Source organism: Ranitomeya imitator, chromosome 2, assembly GCF_032444005.1.
Source record: "Ranitomeya imitator isolate aRanImi1 chromosome 2, aRanImi1.pri, whole genome shotgun sequence".
Lineage (NCBI taxonomy): Eukaryota > Metazoa > Chordata > Amphibia > Anura > Dendrobatidae > Ranitomeya > Ranitomeya imitator.
Window position 1 is genome coordinate 322,317,205 of NC_091283.1, and position 17,398 is coordinate 322,334,602.

The 17,398-nt window shown below is 53.1% G+C and overlaps 1 protein-coding gene across 1 annotated transcript in view; it reads right to left on the reverse strand.

The window, feature by feature from the left end:
• Positions 1–3,666, reverse strand: part of LOC138663496 (zinc finger protein 773-like) — a 40,801-nt gene extending 37,135 nt beyond the window's left edge. Inside the window, exon 1 of the mRNA XM_069749731.1 lies at positions 813–3,666. Coding sequence (XP_069605832.1) covers positions 813–989 — 177 coding nt within the window. The 5' untranslated portion in view covers positions 990–3,666. The remainder of the gene's footprint in view (positions 1–812) is intronic.
• Between the last annotated feature and the right edge of the window lie 13,732 nt (positions 3,667–17,398).

Sequence of the window (17,398 nt, forward strand, 5' to 3'; positions counted from 1 at the left end):
GACCGACAGGAAAGACTTCCCTGCTATAAAAGCTCTGCACACCCATTCATGAGGAGATTTGGCACCAGGGAAGGGAGCAGGGCAGATATGCTCCAGAGACACCAATGAGATCAGCGGCCTCAGAGGGGAGTCTATGCCACCCAGGTGTTGTTCCCCAGAAGATATCCCCAAGAACGGCTTTCACTGGTCAGAGCCAGAAGCTGCACCCTGCGCTGGTAAAGCCTCCGAGGCCCGACTAAGCCTGTCAAGAACTGACGCCCAGTCCTCTCTGCCTTGAGTCTGAGAGACTTGTGCCAACTTCTGCGACAGGAGAGGCACGCCGGCAATTGTGGAGGAACAGTGCAAGAAAGCAGGACCATCACTTCCAGCTATAATCAACGGTACGGGGATCAGCTGGGACTTGGAGTACATGTTGGGAGCGGGCAAGCTGATGCGTGGGAGGCTCAATTGGCTTTAATAGTCTGCACCAAGAAGAGACTTGTGGCATAGCGGAAAACGAGGAAACCAGGTGACCTCCGGTAGGGCCAGAGCTTTGAGTGAGAACTCACATCGTGACTCCCAAGACTGGGCACACCACATTTGTGAAAAGAGCACTAACATTAAACAGTGAAAGACTTTCTTGTTTATTCAAAACCTTTTGTATTCCCTCTACTGTAAAATTGCATAGTTACTAACAACAATTGTTTAAAAGTTACTGCTGCATAAAAAATAGCATTATATCAATCCCTGGCTGTTTCCGCCTGCGTGATCTCTGCTCATTGCATCCAGACACCTGCATTACAAAGTAATTTAACATCACCAGAATCTCTCACCTCTCCAGTAAGCTGGAAGAGGATCTCTAGGGTGAGGTGTAATATCCTCTCCGCCATCTTGTCTCTGGCCATATCCATCCTTGAAGGGCCAAGACAGATTTTGTAGTAGATGTCAATGCAAAAGATAAAATTTATCAGGAACCTGAATAGAAAGAAAGTGAGATTATGTACAATCATACAAAATACTATGGAAAAAAAAAATAACAAATTACTGGGCTGGTGCTGCTAGTTCAGAACAATAATCTAAAATGTAGAGTTCAGACTCTAACACCTTTACAGTCGCCTCTTCATGATGATCTCTCTCCCTCCATACAGGGACATTGGATTCCTCTCCCTCCTTGCAGGGACGCCTGCATATTCACAGCCCCAGCCATGCAACGTGGTCCCCGGCATGTTCCCCATTTCCTTGCCTGTGTGTGCGCAATGCACCTCCCAGTGCGCGCTCCCGTGTTCTTAGGAGGCAGCTTTCCCACATAGTAAAATGCTTCCAGGCAATAGCTGGGAGGCATTTAGTTTAAGAGTACACCTGCAAGATGGTTCCCAGCCAATAGCTGGGAGCCATCTTGTTTAAAAGGAACCCTCCCCTATAGAATAGTGTCAAGCATTACAGTGAATCATTCGTGAGTGAGGTGGCCTCCTAGTGAAGCTGTGAGGTCCCCTGGTACTGATGTGACCAGTGTCCTAAACCTGTAGTCTCTGGTCCTTGTGTGACCAGTTCTGAATCCAACATCCCTGATCCTGGTGCGGCCAGTTCCTGAACCTTGTCCTTAGTCCTAGTGCGGCCAGTGCCTGAACCTTACCTCCGGTCCGTGTGTGGCCTGTCCCTGAATCAACATCTGAGACTTGTATGTCGGAATGTGTGAATATCCAAGTACCCCGTATATCCAGACTGCTACAACCAGTCTCCGAATTAGTCTGTGTCGGTAACCATTCTGTAGAGGATTCAGAATTTAGTAGTCTGAATGGAGTCCTAGTCCTATTTGTGTCAGAGTACCTGACCCCTGGGGTCAGCAGCTGCAGTACCGTGGACTGCCTAGGAGCCGCACCTGGTGGCTACCTGCAGCCAAGCCTGACTCCACCATCAGGAGCTCCAGTGAACACCTGGTAGCACGCTATGCCCCTCGTAGATTATCCCGACACAGTGGGCCCACGAACCATGTGCATCACCTGCGTGCGTAATACAGACATCAAGTATCGTTCTTCAGTTGGGATCACAAAAAAAGTTAAAAATGAATATAGAGTAAGGAGATATTGAATAATATTATTCATTATACTTCCTATTGGTTTCCGCTGGAAATCCAAAGAGAAAGAGAGACAAACTATGCATAGCCAACACGGCAAAATTTTTGACATGCCCTTAACTGCACCCATAGCCAGACCCATTTACTATTTTTTTTCTACCCTGGCTAGAGAAAATGTCAGAAGGCGGCATGATGGCAGTCAGGGACATTCAGCAGACTGCTGGGATGACAGGACGTAGACCCAAATCTGAGACTCTTCTGCTGTATTCGAGATGGTTGAGACCTATGGATTTATTATTTGTTCATTCCTCCATAGTTGTAGCAGCCAGAACTTTTTCATTTTTACATAAGGTTCACTATATGAGGTCTTGCTTTTTGAGTGATACGAGCTGTAGTTTATTTTTTTGAACCCCTTTATCCCCAATTGTGGTTTGAACGTTAATCACCGGGCCAATTTTTACAATTATGACCACTGTCCCTATATAAGGTTATAACTCTGGAACTCTTCAACAGATCCCGGTGATTCTGACAATGTTTTTTCGTGACATATTGTGCTTCATGACAGTGGTAAAATTTTCTTGATATTACTTGCGTTTATTTGTAAAAAAAAAAATGGAAATTTGGCGAAAATTTTGAAAATTTCGCAATTTTCCAAATTTGAATTTTCATGCCCTTAAATCAGAGAGATATGTCAGACAAAATACTTAACATGTAACATTTCCCACATGTCTACATTACATCAGCACAATTTTGGAACCAAATTTTTTTTTGTTATGGAGTTATAAGGGTTGACCAGCGATTTCTCATTTTTACAACACCATATTTTGTTTAGGGACCACATCACATTTGAAGTCACTTTGAGGGATCTATATGATAGAAAATAGCAAAACGTGACACCATTCTAAAAACTGCACCCCTCAAGGTGCTCAAAACCACATTTAAGAAGTTTATTAACCCTTCAGGTGATTCACAGGAATTTTTGGAATGTTTTAAAAAAAAATTAACATTTAACTTTTTTTCACAAAAAAAATTATTTCAAATCCAATTTGTTTTATTTTACCAAGGGTAATAGGAGAAATTGGAACCCAAAAGTTATTTTACAATTTGTCCTGAGTACTCGGATACCCCATATGTGGGGGTAAACCACTGTTAGGGCGCATGGCAGAGCTTGGAAGGGATGGAGACTTTTGACTTTTAAATGCAAAATTGGCTGGAATTGAGATAGGATGCCATGTCGCGTTTAGAGAGCCCCTGATGTGCCTAAACAGTCGAAACCTCGATCAAGGGACCCCATTTTGGAAACTAGACCCCTAAGGAACTTATCTAGATGTGTAGTGAGCACTTAGAACCCCCAAGTGCTTCACAGAAGTTAATAATGTAGAGCCGTAAAAATAAAAATCATATTTTTTTTCACAAAAATGATCTTTTCGCCCCCAATTTTTTATTTTCCCAAGGTTAACAGGAAAAATTGAACCCTAAAAGTTGTTGTGCAATTTGTTCTGTGTACGCTGATACCCCATATGTGGGGGTAAACCACTGTTTGGGCACATGGCAGAGCTCGGAAGGGAAGGAGCACCGTTTGACTTTTTCAACGCAGAATGGGCTGGAATTGAGATAGGTCGCGTTTGGAGAGCCCCTGATGTGCCTAAACAGTGCAAACCCCCCACAAGTGACCCCATTTTGGAAACTAGACCACCTAAGGAACTTATCTAGATGTGTGGTGTGCACTTTGAACCCCTAATTGTTTCACTAAAGTTTACAATATAGGGCCGTGAAAATTAAAACATTTTTTTCCCACAAAAATGATCTCTTCACTCCCAATATTTTATTTTCCCGGTATCCGGTATCCGGAGAAATTGGACCACAAAAAGTTGTTGTGCAATTTGTCCTGAATAAGCTGATATCCCATATGTGTGGGGGAACTACCATTTGGGTGCATGGCAGAGCTCAGAAGGGAAGGAGCGCTGCTTTGGAATGCAGACTTTGATGCAATGGTCTGCGGGCGTCACATTGCGTTTGCAGAGCCCCTGGTGTACCTACACAGTAGAAACCCCCCACAACTGACGCCATATTGGAAACTAGACCCCCAAAGGAACTTATCGAGATGTGGTGTGAGAACTTTGAACCCCAAGTGTTTCACTAAAGTTTATAACCGTGAAAGTAAAAAATAATTTTTTCCCACAAAAATGATTTTTTTAGCCCCCAAATTTTGGATTGGATTGCAAAAGTTGTTGTTCAATTTGTCCTGAGCACGCTGATACCCCATATGTGGGGGTAAACCACTGTTTGGGCGCACGTCGGAGCGCGGAAGGGAAGGAGTGACGTTTTCGAATGCAGACTTTGATGGAATCGTCTGCGGGCGTCACTTTGCGTTTGCAGAGCCCCTGATATGCCTAAACAGTGGAAACCCCCCAATTCTAACTCCAACTCTAACCCCAACCATAACCACACCCCGAACCCCAACACACCCCTAACCCTAATACCAACCCCAACACACCCCTAACCACACCCCTAACCCTGGCACACTCCTAACCCAACCATAAACGTAATGCAAACCCTAACCCTAATGGGAAAACGGAAATAAATACATTTTTTATTTTATTATTTTTCCCTAACTAAGGCGGTGATAAACAGGGTTTTTATTTACCATTTATAGTGGGTTTTTATGTTTGGCAGCTGTCACACGCTAAAAGGCTTTTTATTGCAAAAAATAGTTTTTGCATCACATTTTGAGAGCTATAATTTTTCCATATTTTGGTCCACAGAGTCATGTGAGGTCTTGTTTTTTGTGGGACAAGTTGACATTTTTATTGGTACCATTTTTGGGCACATGACATTTTTTGATCGCTTTTTATTCCTATTTTTGTGAGACAGAATGAACAAAAACTAGCAATTCATGAACTTTGGGGGGAGGCGTTTATACCGTTAAAAATTGATAAAGCAGTTTTATTCTTCGGGTTAATACGATTACAGTGATACCTCATTTATATATTTTTTTTTACGTTTTGGCGCTTTTATACAATAAAAATTATTTTATATAAAAAATAATTATTTTTGCATTGCTTTCATCTGAGGGCTATAACTTTTTTTTTTTCCGCTGATGACGCTGTATGGTGACTCCTTTTTTGCAGGACAAGATGATGTTTTCAGCGGTACCATGGTTATTTATTTCCATCTGTTTGATCGCGTGTTATTCCACTTTTTGTTCGGCGGTATGATGATAAAGCATTGTTTTTTTGCCTCATATTTTTTTACGGTGTTCACTGAAGGGGTTAACTAGTGGGACATTTTTATAGGTTGGGTGGTTACGGACGTGGCGATACCAAATATGTGTACTTTTATTGTTTTTTTATTTACATAAAGAAATGTATTTATTGGAACAATATTTTTTTTCTTTATTTAGGAATTTAAAAAAATATATTTTTACAGTGTTTTTTTTTTTTTTACATTGTCCCAGGGTGGGACAATATTTTCAGATCGCTGATCTGGCACTTTGTATAGCACTGTATCAGATCAGCGATCTGACAGACAGTGCAGGGGGCTTGCCGCTGCCTGCTCTCAGCAGGCGCTCGCAAGCCACCTCCCTGCAGGACCCAGAAGGACCCCCAAGGCCATCTTTGATCCGGGTCCTGCAGGGAGGAGGAGACCCTCGGAACAACGCGATCACATCGCGCTGTTCCGAGGGTCTCAGGAAAGCACGCAGGGAGCCCCCTCCCTATGCGATGCTTCCCAATGCCACTGGAATGCTGCGATCATGCTTGATCGCAGTGTTCCGGGGGTTAATGTGCCGGGAGCGGTCCGTGACCAATCCTGGCACATAGTGCCGGATGTCAGCTGTAATAATCAGCTGACACCCGGCCGCGCTCCCTCCGTGAGTGCGGCTGATCGATATGACGTACTATCCCATTGGTGGTCATACGGGCCCAGGTCACCTCAACGGAATAGTACGTCAAATGTCAGAAAGGGGTTAATGGCCATTGTGACAAACAAGTCTGTTTGTCTGTGTTCACACATAGCCTAAACATTGCAGACTTTCACGCACTGAAATATGTGGAAACGTTTCAGTGTTTTTACCACATACTGTAAATTGACATGTTAGATTTGAAAATTTTGGCTTGGTCACAAAGTGGATAAAAAACTGCAATAAATCATTATTGTAATTGTTCTTTGTTATTTTAAAGGAAGAAAAAAAAAATCTGACTTTTATTTCAGCTCTGGAATGCAAGTACATAGGAATACACTGGTATATAGGAATGTATCTCTATGTACCAGCACAAGAAGTTGTGTGTTTGATCAGCAGGGCCCAGACATGAAGAGAAGAATGAGTTAATTACAGCACAGAGATGCCGGCGGCCTTCCCCAGAGCAGGAACTAGGGAGCATTAAACACAGTGAGCTGGAGAGGAGGCGACTTACAGGCACAGAGTGAGGCTGCCGTCACGCTATAAGCCAAAACCAGGAGTGGAACAATTAGAGGAAAAGTATAATAGAAACATATGCACCACTTCTGGATTTATCACCCACTCCTGGTTCTGGCTACAAATACTGATGTAAAATACTGACCAAATCCTGATAGTGTGACGGCAGCCTTAGAGTCGGGACGTTGCCCTGAACACCCGGGACAGCTCCCCCAACCTGGGACTGAGCTGCTACACGGCTGGAAGCAACAAATAATGGGGAATCTCCAGCACCGACCTCCACCCACACTCCACATAGAGAATAATGGAGCCTCCAGCACCGACCTCCACCCGCAGAGCCGCACTCCACATAGAGAATAATGGAGCCTCCAGCACCGACCTCCACCCGCAGAGCCGCACTCCACATAGAGAATAATGGAGCCTCCAGCACTGACCTCCACCCGCAGAGCCGCACTCCACATAGAGAATAATGGAGCCTCCAGCACCGACCTCCACCCGCAGAGCCACACTCCACATAGAGAATAATGGAGCCTCCAGCACCGACCTCCACCCACACTCCACATAGAGAATAATGGAGCCTCCAGCACCGACCTCCACCCGCAGAGCCGCACGCCACATAGAGAATAATGGAGCCTCCAGCACCGACCTCCACCCGCAGAGCCGCACTCCTCATAGAGAATAATGGAGCCTCCAGCACTGACCTCCACCCGCAGAGCCGCACTCCACATAGAGAATAATGGAGCCTCCAGCACCGACCTCCACCCGCAGAGCCGCACTCCACATAGAGAATAATGGAGCCTCCAGCACCGACCTCCACCCGCAGAGCCACACTCCACATAGAGAATAATGGAGCCTCCAGCACCGACCTCCACCCACACTCCACATAGAGAATAATGGAGCCTCCAGCACCGACCTCCACCCGCAGAGCCGCACTCCACATAGAGAATAATGGAGCCTCCAGCACCGACCTCCACCCGCAGAGCCGCACTCCACATAGAGAATAATGGAGCCTCCAGCACCTACCTCCACCGCAGAGCCACACTCCACATAGAGAATAATGGAGCCTCCAGCACCGACCTCCACCCGCAGAGCCGCACTCCACATAGAGAATAATGGAGCCTCCAGCACCGACCTCCACCCGCAGAGCCGCACTCCACATAGAGAATAATGGAGCCTCCAGCACCTACCTCCACCCGCAGAGCCGCACTCCACATAGAGAATAATGGAGCCTCCAGCACCTACCTCCACCCGCAGAGCCACACTCCACATAGAGAATAATGGAGCCTCCAGCACCTACCTCCACCCGCAGAGCCACACTCCACATAGAGAATAATGGAGCCTCCAGCACCGACCTCCACCCGCAGAGCCGCACTCCACATAGAGAATAATGGAGTCTCCAGCACCGACCTCCACCCGCAGAGCCGCACTCCACATAGAGAATAATGGAGCCTCCAGCACCGACCTCCACCCGCAAAGCCGCACGCCACATAGAGAATAATGGAGCCTCCAGCACCGACCTTCACCCGCAGAGCGGCACTCCACATAGAGAATAATGGAGCCTCCAGCACCTACCTCCACCCGCAGAGCCACACTCCACATAGAGAATAATGGAGCCTCCAGCACCTACCTCCACCCGCAGAGCCGCACTCCACATAGAGAATAATGGAGCCTCCAGCACCTACCTCCACCCGCAGAGCCGCACTCCACATAGAGAATAATGGAGCCTCCAGCACCGACCTCCACCCGCAGAGCCGCACGCCACATAGAGAATAATGGAGCCTCCAGCACCGACCTTCACCCGCAGAGCCGCACTCCACATAGAGAATAATGGAGCCTCCAGCACCGACCTCCACCAGCAGAGCCGCACTCCACATAGAGAATAATGGAGCCTCCAGCACCGACCTCCACCCGCAGAGCCGCACTCCACATAGAGAATAATGGAGCCTCCAGCACCGACCTCCACCCGCAGAGCCGCACTCCACATAGAGAATAATGGGGCCTCCAGCACCGACCTCCACCCGCAGAGCCGCACTCCACATAGAGAATAATGGAGCCTCCAGCACCTACCTCCACCCGCAGAGCCGCACTCCACATAGAGAATAATGGGGCCTCCAGCACCGACCTCCACCCGCAGAGCCGCACTCCACATAGAGAATAATGGAGCCTCCAGCACCGACCTCCACCCGCAGAGCCGCACTCCACATAGAGAATAATGGGGCCTCCAGCACCGACCTCCACCCGCAGAGCCACACTCCACATAGAGAATAATGGAGCCTCCAGCACCGACCTCCACCCGCAGAGCCGCACGCCACATAGAGAATAATGGAGCCTCCAGCACCGACCTCCACCCGCAGAGCCACACTCCACATAGAGAATAATGGAGCCTCCAGCACCTACCTCCACCCGCAGAGCCGCACTCCACATAGAGAATAATGGAGCCTCCAGCACCTACCTCCACCCGCAGAGCCGCACTCCACATAGAGAATAATGGAGCCTCCAGCACCGACCTCCACCCGCAGAGCCGCACGCCACATAGAGAATAATGGAGCCTCCAGCACCGACCTCCACCCGCAGAGCCGCACTCCACATAGAGAATAATGGAGCCTCCAGCACCGACCTCCACCGGCAGAGCCGCACTCCACATAGAGAATAATGGGGCCTCCAGCACCGACCTCCACCCGCAGAGCCACACTCCACATAGAGAATAATGGAGCCTCCAGCACCGACCTCCACCCGCAGAGCCGCACTCCACATAGAGAATAATGGGGCCTCCAGCACCGACCTCCACCCGCAGAGCCGCACTCCACATAGAGAATAATAGGGCCTCCAGCACCGACCTCCACCCGCAGAGCCGCACTCCACATAGAGAATAATGGAGCCTCCAGCACCGACCTCCACCCGCAGAGCCGCACTCCACATAGAGAATAATGGAGCCTCCAGCACCGACCTCCACCCGCAGAGCCGCACTCCACATAGAGAATAATGGAGCCTCCAGCACCGACCTCCACCCGCAAAGCCGCACGCCACATAGAGAATAATGGAGCCTCCAGCACCGACCTTCACCCGCAGAGCCGCACTCCACATAGAGAATAATGGAGCCTCCAGCACCTACCTCCACCCGCAGAGCCACACTCCACATAGAGAATAATGGAGCCTCCAGCACCTACCTCCACCCGCAGAGCCGCACTCCACATAGAGAATAATGGAGCCTCCAGCACCTACCTCCACCCGCAGAGCCGCACTCCACATAGAGAATAATGGAGCCTCCAGCACCGACCTTCACCCGCAGAGCCGCACTCCACATAGAGAATGATGGAGCCTCCAGCACCGACCTCCACCAGCAGAGCCGCACTCCACATAGAGAATAATGGAGCCTCCAGCACCGACCTCCACCCGCAGAGCCGCACTCCACATAGAGAATAATGGAGCCTCCAGCACCGACCTCCACCCGCAGAGCCGCACTCCACATAGAGAATAATGGGGCCTCCAGCACCGACCTCCACCCGCAGAGCCGCACTCCACATAGAGAATAATGGAGCCTCCAGCACCTACCTCCACCCGCAGAGCCGCACTCCACATAGAGAATAATGGAGCCTCCAGCACCGACCTCCACCCGCAGAGCCGCACGCCACATAGAGAATAATGGAGCCTCCAGCACCGACCTCCACCCGCAGAGCCACACTCCACATAGAGAATAATGGAGCCTCCAGCACCGACCTCCACCCGCAGAGCCGCACTCCACATAGAGAATAATGGAGCCTCCAGCACCGACCTCCAACCGCAGAGCCGCACTCCACATAGAGAATAATGGAGCCTCCAGCACCGACCTCCACCCGCAGAGCCGCACGCCACATAGAGAATAATGGAGCCTCCAGCACCGACCTCCACCCGCAGAGCCGCACTCCACATAGAGAATAATGGAGCCTCCAGCACCGACCTCCACCGGCAGAGCCGCACTCCACATAGAGAATAATGGGGCCTCCAGCACCGACCTCCACCCGCAGAGCCACACTCCACATAGAGAATAATGGAGCCTCCAGCACCGACCTCCACCCACACTCCACATAGAGAATAATGGAGCCTCCAGCACCGACCTCCACCCGCAGAGCCGCACGCCACATAGAGAATAATGGAGCCTCCAGCACCGACCTCCACCCGCAGAGCCGCACTCCACATAGAGAATAATGGAGCCTCCAGCACTGACCTCCACCCGCAGAGCCGCACTCCACATAGAGAATAATGGAGCCTCCAGCACCGACCTCCACCCGCAGAGCCACACTCCACATAGAGAATAATGGAGCCTCCAGCACCGACCTCCACCCACACTCCACATAGAGAATAATGGAGCCTCCAGCACCGACCTCCACCCGCAGAGCCGCACGCCACATAGAGAATAATGGAGCCTCCAGCACCGACCTCCACCCGCAGAGCCGCACTCCTCATAGAGAATAATGGAGCCTCCAGCACTGACCTCCACCCGCAGAGCCGCACTCCACATAGAGAATAATGGAGCCTCCAGCACCGACCTCCACCCGCAGAGCCGCACTCCACATAGAGAATAATGGAGCCTCCAGCACCGACCTCCACCCGCAGAGCCACACTCCACATAGAGAATAATGGAGCCTCCAGCACCGACCTCCACCCACACTCCACATAGAGAATAATGGAGCCTCCAGCACCGACCTCCACCCGCAGAGCCGCACTCCACATAGAGAATAATGGAGCCTCCAGCACCGACCTCCACCCGCAGAGCCGCACTCCACATAGAGAATAATGGAGCCTCCAGCACCTACCTCCACCGCAGAGCCACACTCCACATAGAGAATAATGGAGCCTCCAGCACCGACCTCCACCCGCAGAGCCGCACTCCACATAGAGAATAATGGAGCCTCCAGCACCGACCTCCACCCGCAGAGCCGCACTCCACATAGAGAATAATGGAGCCTCCAGCACCTACCTCCACCCGCAGAGCCGCACTCCACATAGAGAATAATGGAGCCTCCAGCACCTACCTCCACCCGCAGAGCCACACTCCACATAGAGAATAATGGAGCCTCCAGCACCTACCTCCACCCGCAGAGCCACACTCCACATAGAGAATAATGGAGCCTCCAGCACCGACCTCCACCCGCAGAGCCGCACTCCACATAGAGAATAATGGAGTCTCCAGCACCGACCTCCACCCGCAGAGCCGCACTCCACATAGAGAATAATGGAGCCTCCAGCACCGACCTCCACCCGCAAAGCCGCACGCCACATAGAGAATAATGGAGCCTCCAGCACCGACCTTCACCCGCAGAGCGGCACTCCACATAGAGAATAATGGAGCCTCCAGCACCTACCTCCACCCGCAGAGCCACACTCCACATAGAGAATAATGGAGCCTCCAGCACCAACCTCCACCCGCAGAGCCGCACTCCACATAGAGAATAATGGAGCCTCCAGCACCGACCTCCACCCGCAGAGCCGCACTCCACATAGAGAATAATGGAGCCTCCAGCACCTACCTCCACCCGCAGAGCCGCACTCCACATAGAGAATAATGGAGCCTCCAGCACCGACCTCCACCCGCAGAGCCGCACGCCACATAGAGAATAATGGAGCCTCCAGCACCGACCTTCACCCGCAGAGCCGCACTCCACATAGAGAATAATGGAGCCTCCAGCACCGACCTCCACCAGCAGAGCCGCACTCCACATAGAGAATAATGGAGCCTCCAGCACCGACCTCCACCCGCAGAGCCGCACTCCACATAGAGAATAATGGAGCCTCCAGCACCGACCTCCACCCGCAGAGCCGCACTCCACATAGAGAATAATGGGGCCTCCAGCACCGACCTCCACCCGCAGAGCCGCACTCCACATAGAGAATAATGGAGCCTCCAGCACCTACCTCCACCCGCAGAGCCGCACTCCACATAGAGAATAATGGAGCCTCCAGCACCGACCTCCACCCGCAGAGCCGCACGCCACATAGAGAATAATGGAGCCTCCAGCACCGACCTCCACCCGCAGAGCCACACTCCACATAGAGAATAATGGAGCCTCCAGCACCTACCTCCACCCGCAGAGCCGCACTCCACATAGAGAATAATGGAGCCTCCAGCACCTACCTCCACCCGCAGAGCCGCACTCCACATAGAGAATAATGGAGCCTCCAGCACCGACCTCCACCCGCAGAGCCGCACGCCACATAGAGAATAATGGAGCCTCCAGCACCGACCTCCACCCGCAGAGCCGCACTCCACATAGAGAATAATGGAGCCTCCAGCACCGACCTCCACCGGCAGAGCCGCACTCCACATAGAGAATAATGGGGCCTCCAGCACCGACCTCCACCCGCAGAGCCACACTCCACATAGAGAATAATGGAGCCTCCAGCACCGACCTCCACCCGCAGAGCCGCACTCCACATAGAGAATAATGGGGCCTCCAGCACCGACCTCCACCCGCAGAGCCGCACTCCACATAGAGAATAATAGGGCCTCCAGCACCGACCTCCACCCGCAGAGCCGCACTCCACATAGAGAATAATGGAGCCTCCAGCACCGACCTCCACCCGCAGAGCCGCACTCCACATAGAGAATAATGGAGCCTCCAGCACCGACCTCCACCCGCAGAGCTGCACTCCACATAGAGAATAATGGAGCCTCCAGCACCGACCTCCACCCGCAGAGTCACACTCCACATGGAGAATAATGGAGCCTCCAGCACCGACCTCCACCCGCAGAGCCACACTCCACATAGAGAATAATGGAGTCTCCAGCACCGACCTCCACCCGCAGAGCCGCACTCCACATAGAGAATAATGGAGCCTCCAGCACCGACCTCCACCCGCAGAGCCGCACTCCACATAGAGAATAATGGAGCCTCCAGCACCGACCTCCACCCGCAGAGCCGCACTCCACATAGAGAATAATGGAGCCTCCAGCACCGACCTCCACCCGCAAAGCCGCACGCCACATAGAGAATAATGGAGCCTCCAGCACCGACCTTCACCCGCAGAGCCGCACTCCACATAGAGAATAATGGAGCCTCCAGCACCTACCTCCACCCGCAGAGCCACACTCCACATAGAGAATAATGGAGCCTCCAGCACCTACCTCCACCCGCAGAGCCGCACTCCACATAGAGAATAATGGAGCCTCCAGCACCTACCTCCACCCGCAGAGCCGCACTCCACATAGAGAATAATGGAGCCTCCAGCACCGACCTTCACCCGCAGAGCCGCACTCCACATAGAGAATGATGGAGCCTCCAGCACCGACCTCCACCAGCAGAGCCGCACTCCACATAGAGAATAATGGAGCCTCCAGCACCGACCTCCACCCGCAGAGCCGCACTCCACATAGAGAATAATGGAGCCTCCAGCACCGACCTCCACCCGCAGAGCCGCACTCCACATAGAGAATAATGGGGCCTCCAGCACCGACCTCCACCCGCAGAGCCGCACTCCACATAGAGAATAATGGAGCCTCCAGCACCTACCTCCACCCGCAGAGCCGCACTCCACATAGAGAATAATGGAGCCTCCAGCACCGACCTCCACCCGCAGAGCCGCACGCCACATAGAGAATAATGGAGCCTCCAGCACCGACCTCCACCCGCAGAGCCACACTCCACATAGAGAATAATGGAGCCTCCAGCACCTACCTCCACCCGCAGAGCCGCACTCCACATAGAGAATAATGGAGCCTCCAGCACCGACCTCCAACCGCAGAGCCGCACTCCACATAGAGAATAATGGAGCCTCCAGCACCGACCTCCACCCGCAGAGCCGCACGCCACATAGAGAATAATGGAGCCTCCAGCACCGACCTCCACCCGCAGAGCCGCACTCCACATAGAGAATAATGGAGCCTCCAGCACCGACCTCCACCGGCAGAGCCGCACTCCACATAGAGAATAATGGGGCCTCCAGCACCGACCTCCACCCGCAGAGCCACACTCCACATAGAGAATAATGGAGCCTCCAGCACCGACCTCCACCCGCAGAGCCGCACTCCACATAGAGAATAATGGGGCCACCAGCACCGACCTCCACCCGCAGAGCCGCACTCCACATAGAGAATAATGGGGCCTCCAGCACTTACCTCCACCCGCAGAGCCGCACTCCACATAGAGAATAATGGAGCCTCCAGCACCGACCTCCACCCGCAGAGCCGCACTCCACATAGAGAATAATGGAGCCTCCAGCACCGACCTCCACCCGCAGAGCCGCACTCCACATAGAGAATAATGGAGCCTCCAGCACCGACCTCCACCCACAGAGCCGCACTCCACATAGAGAATAATGGAGCCTCCAGCACCGACCTCCACCCACAGAGCCGCACTCCACATAGAGAATAATGGAGCCTCCAGCACCGACCTCCACCCGCAGAGCCACACTCCACATAGAGAATAATGGAGCCTCCAGCACCGACCTCCACCCACAGAGCCGCACTCCACATAGAGAATAATGGAGCCTCCAGCACCGACCTCCACCCGCAGAGCCACACTCCACATAGAGAATAATGGAGCCTCCAGCACCGACCTCCACCCACAGAGCCGCACTCCACATAGAGAATAATGGAGTCTCCAGCACCGACCTCCACCCGCAGAGCCGCACTCCACATAGAGAATAATGGAGCCTCCAGCACCGACCTCCACCCGCAGAGCCGCACTCCACATAGAGAATAATGGAGCCTCCAGCACCGACCTCCACCCGCAGAGCCGCACTCCACATAGAGAATAATAGGGCCTCCAGCACCGACCTCCACCCGCAGAGCCGCACTCCACATAGAGAATAATGGAGCCTCCAGCACCGACCTCCACCCACAGAGCCGCACTCCACATAGAGAATAATGGAGCCTCCAGCACCGACCTCCACCCGCAGAGCTGCACTCCACATAGAGAATAATGGAGCCTCCAGCACCGACCTCCACCCGCAGAGCCGCACTCCACATAGAGAATAATGGAGCCTCCAGCACCGACCTCCACCCGCAGAGCCGCACTCCACATAGAGAATAATGGAGCCTCCAGCACCGACCTCCACCCGCAGAGCCGGACTCCACATATAGAATAATGGAGCCTCCAGCACCGACCTCCACCCGCAGAGCCGCACTCCACATAGAGAATAATGGAGCCTCCAGCACCGACCTCCACCCACAGAGCCGCACTCCACATAGAGAATAATGGAGCCTCCAGCACCGACCTCCACCCGCAGAGCCGCACTCCACATAGAGAATAATGGAGCCTCCAGCACCGACCTCCACCCGCAGAGCCGCACTCCACATAGAGAATAATGGGGCCTTTAGCACCGACCTCCACCCACAGAGCCGCACTCCACATAGAGAATAATGGAGCCTCCAGCACCGACCTCCACCCGCAGAGCCGCACTCCACATAGAGAATAATGGAGCCTCCAGCACCGACCTCCACCCGCAGAGCCGCACTCCACATAGAGAATAATGGAGCCTCCAGCACCGACCTCCACCCGCAGAGCCGCACTCCACAGAGAATAATGGAGCCTCCAGCACTGACCTCCACCCGCAGAGCCGCACTCCACAGAGAATAATGGAGCCTCCAGCACTGACCTCCACCCGCAGAGCCGCACTCCACATAGAGAATAATGGAGCCTCCAGCACCGACCTCCACCCGCAGAGCCGGACTCCACATATAGAATAATGGAGCCTCCAGCACCAACCTCCACCCGCAGAGCCGCACTCCACATAGAGAATAATGGAGCCTCCAGCACCGACCTCCACCCGCACTCCACATATAGAATAATGGAGCCTCCAGCACCGACCTCCACCCGCAGAGCCGCACTCCACATAGAGAATAATGGAGCCTCCAGCACCGACCTCCACCCCCAGAGCCGCACTCCACATAGAGAATAATGGGGCCTCCAGCACCGACCTCCACCCGCAGAGCCGCACTCCACATAGAGAATAATGGAGCCTACAGCACCGACCTCCACCCGCAGAGCCGCACTCCTCATAGAGAATAATGGGGCCTCCAGCACCTACCTCCACCCGCAGAGCCGCACTCCACATAGAGAATAATGGAGCCTCCAGCACCGACCTCCAGCCGCAGAGCCGCACCCCACATAGAGAATAATGGAGCCTCCAGCACCGACCTCCACCCGCAGAGCCGCACTCCACATAGAGAATAATGGAGCCTCCAGCACCGACCTCCACCCGCAGAGCCGCACTCCACATAGAGAATAATGGAGCCTCCAGCACCGACCTCCACCCGCAGAGCCGCACTCCACATAGAGAATAATGGAGCCTCCAGCACCGACCTCCACCCACAGAGCCGCACTCCACATAGAGAATAATGGAGCCTCCAGCACCGACCTCCACCCGCAGAGCCGCACTCCACATAGAGAATAATGGAGCCTCCAGCACTGACCTCCACCCGCAGAGCCGCACTCCACATAGAGAATAATGGGGCCTCCAGCACCGACCTCCACCCGCAGAGCCGCACCCCACATAGAGAATAATGGAGCCTCCAGCACCGACCTCCACCCGCAGAGCCGCACTCCACATAGAGAATAATGGGGCCTCCAGCACCGACCTCCACCCGCAGAGCCGCACTCCACATAGAGAATAATGGAGCCTCCAGCACCGACCTCCACCCACAGAGCCGCACTCCACATAGAGAATAATGGAGCCTCCAGCACCGACCTCCACCCGCAGAGCCGCACTCCACATAGAGAATAATGGAGCCTCCAGCACCGACCTCCACCCGCAGAGCCGCACTCCACATAGAGAATAATGGAGCCTCCAGCACTGACCTCCACCCGCAGAGCCGCACTCCACATAGAGAATAATGGGGCCTCCAGCACCGACCTCCACCCGCAGAGCCGCACCCCACATAGAGAATAATGGAGCCTCCAGCACCGACCTCCACCCGCAGAGCCGCACTCCACATAGAGAATAATGGAGCC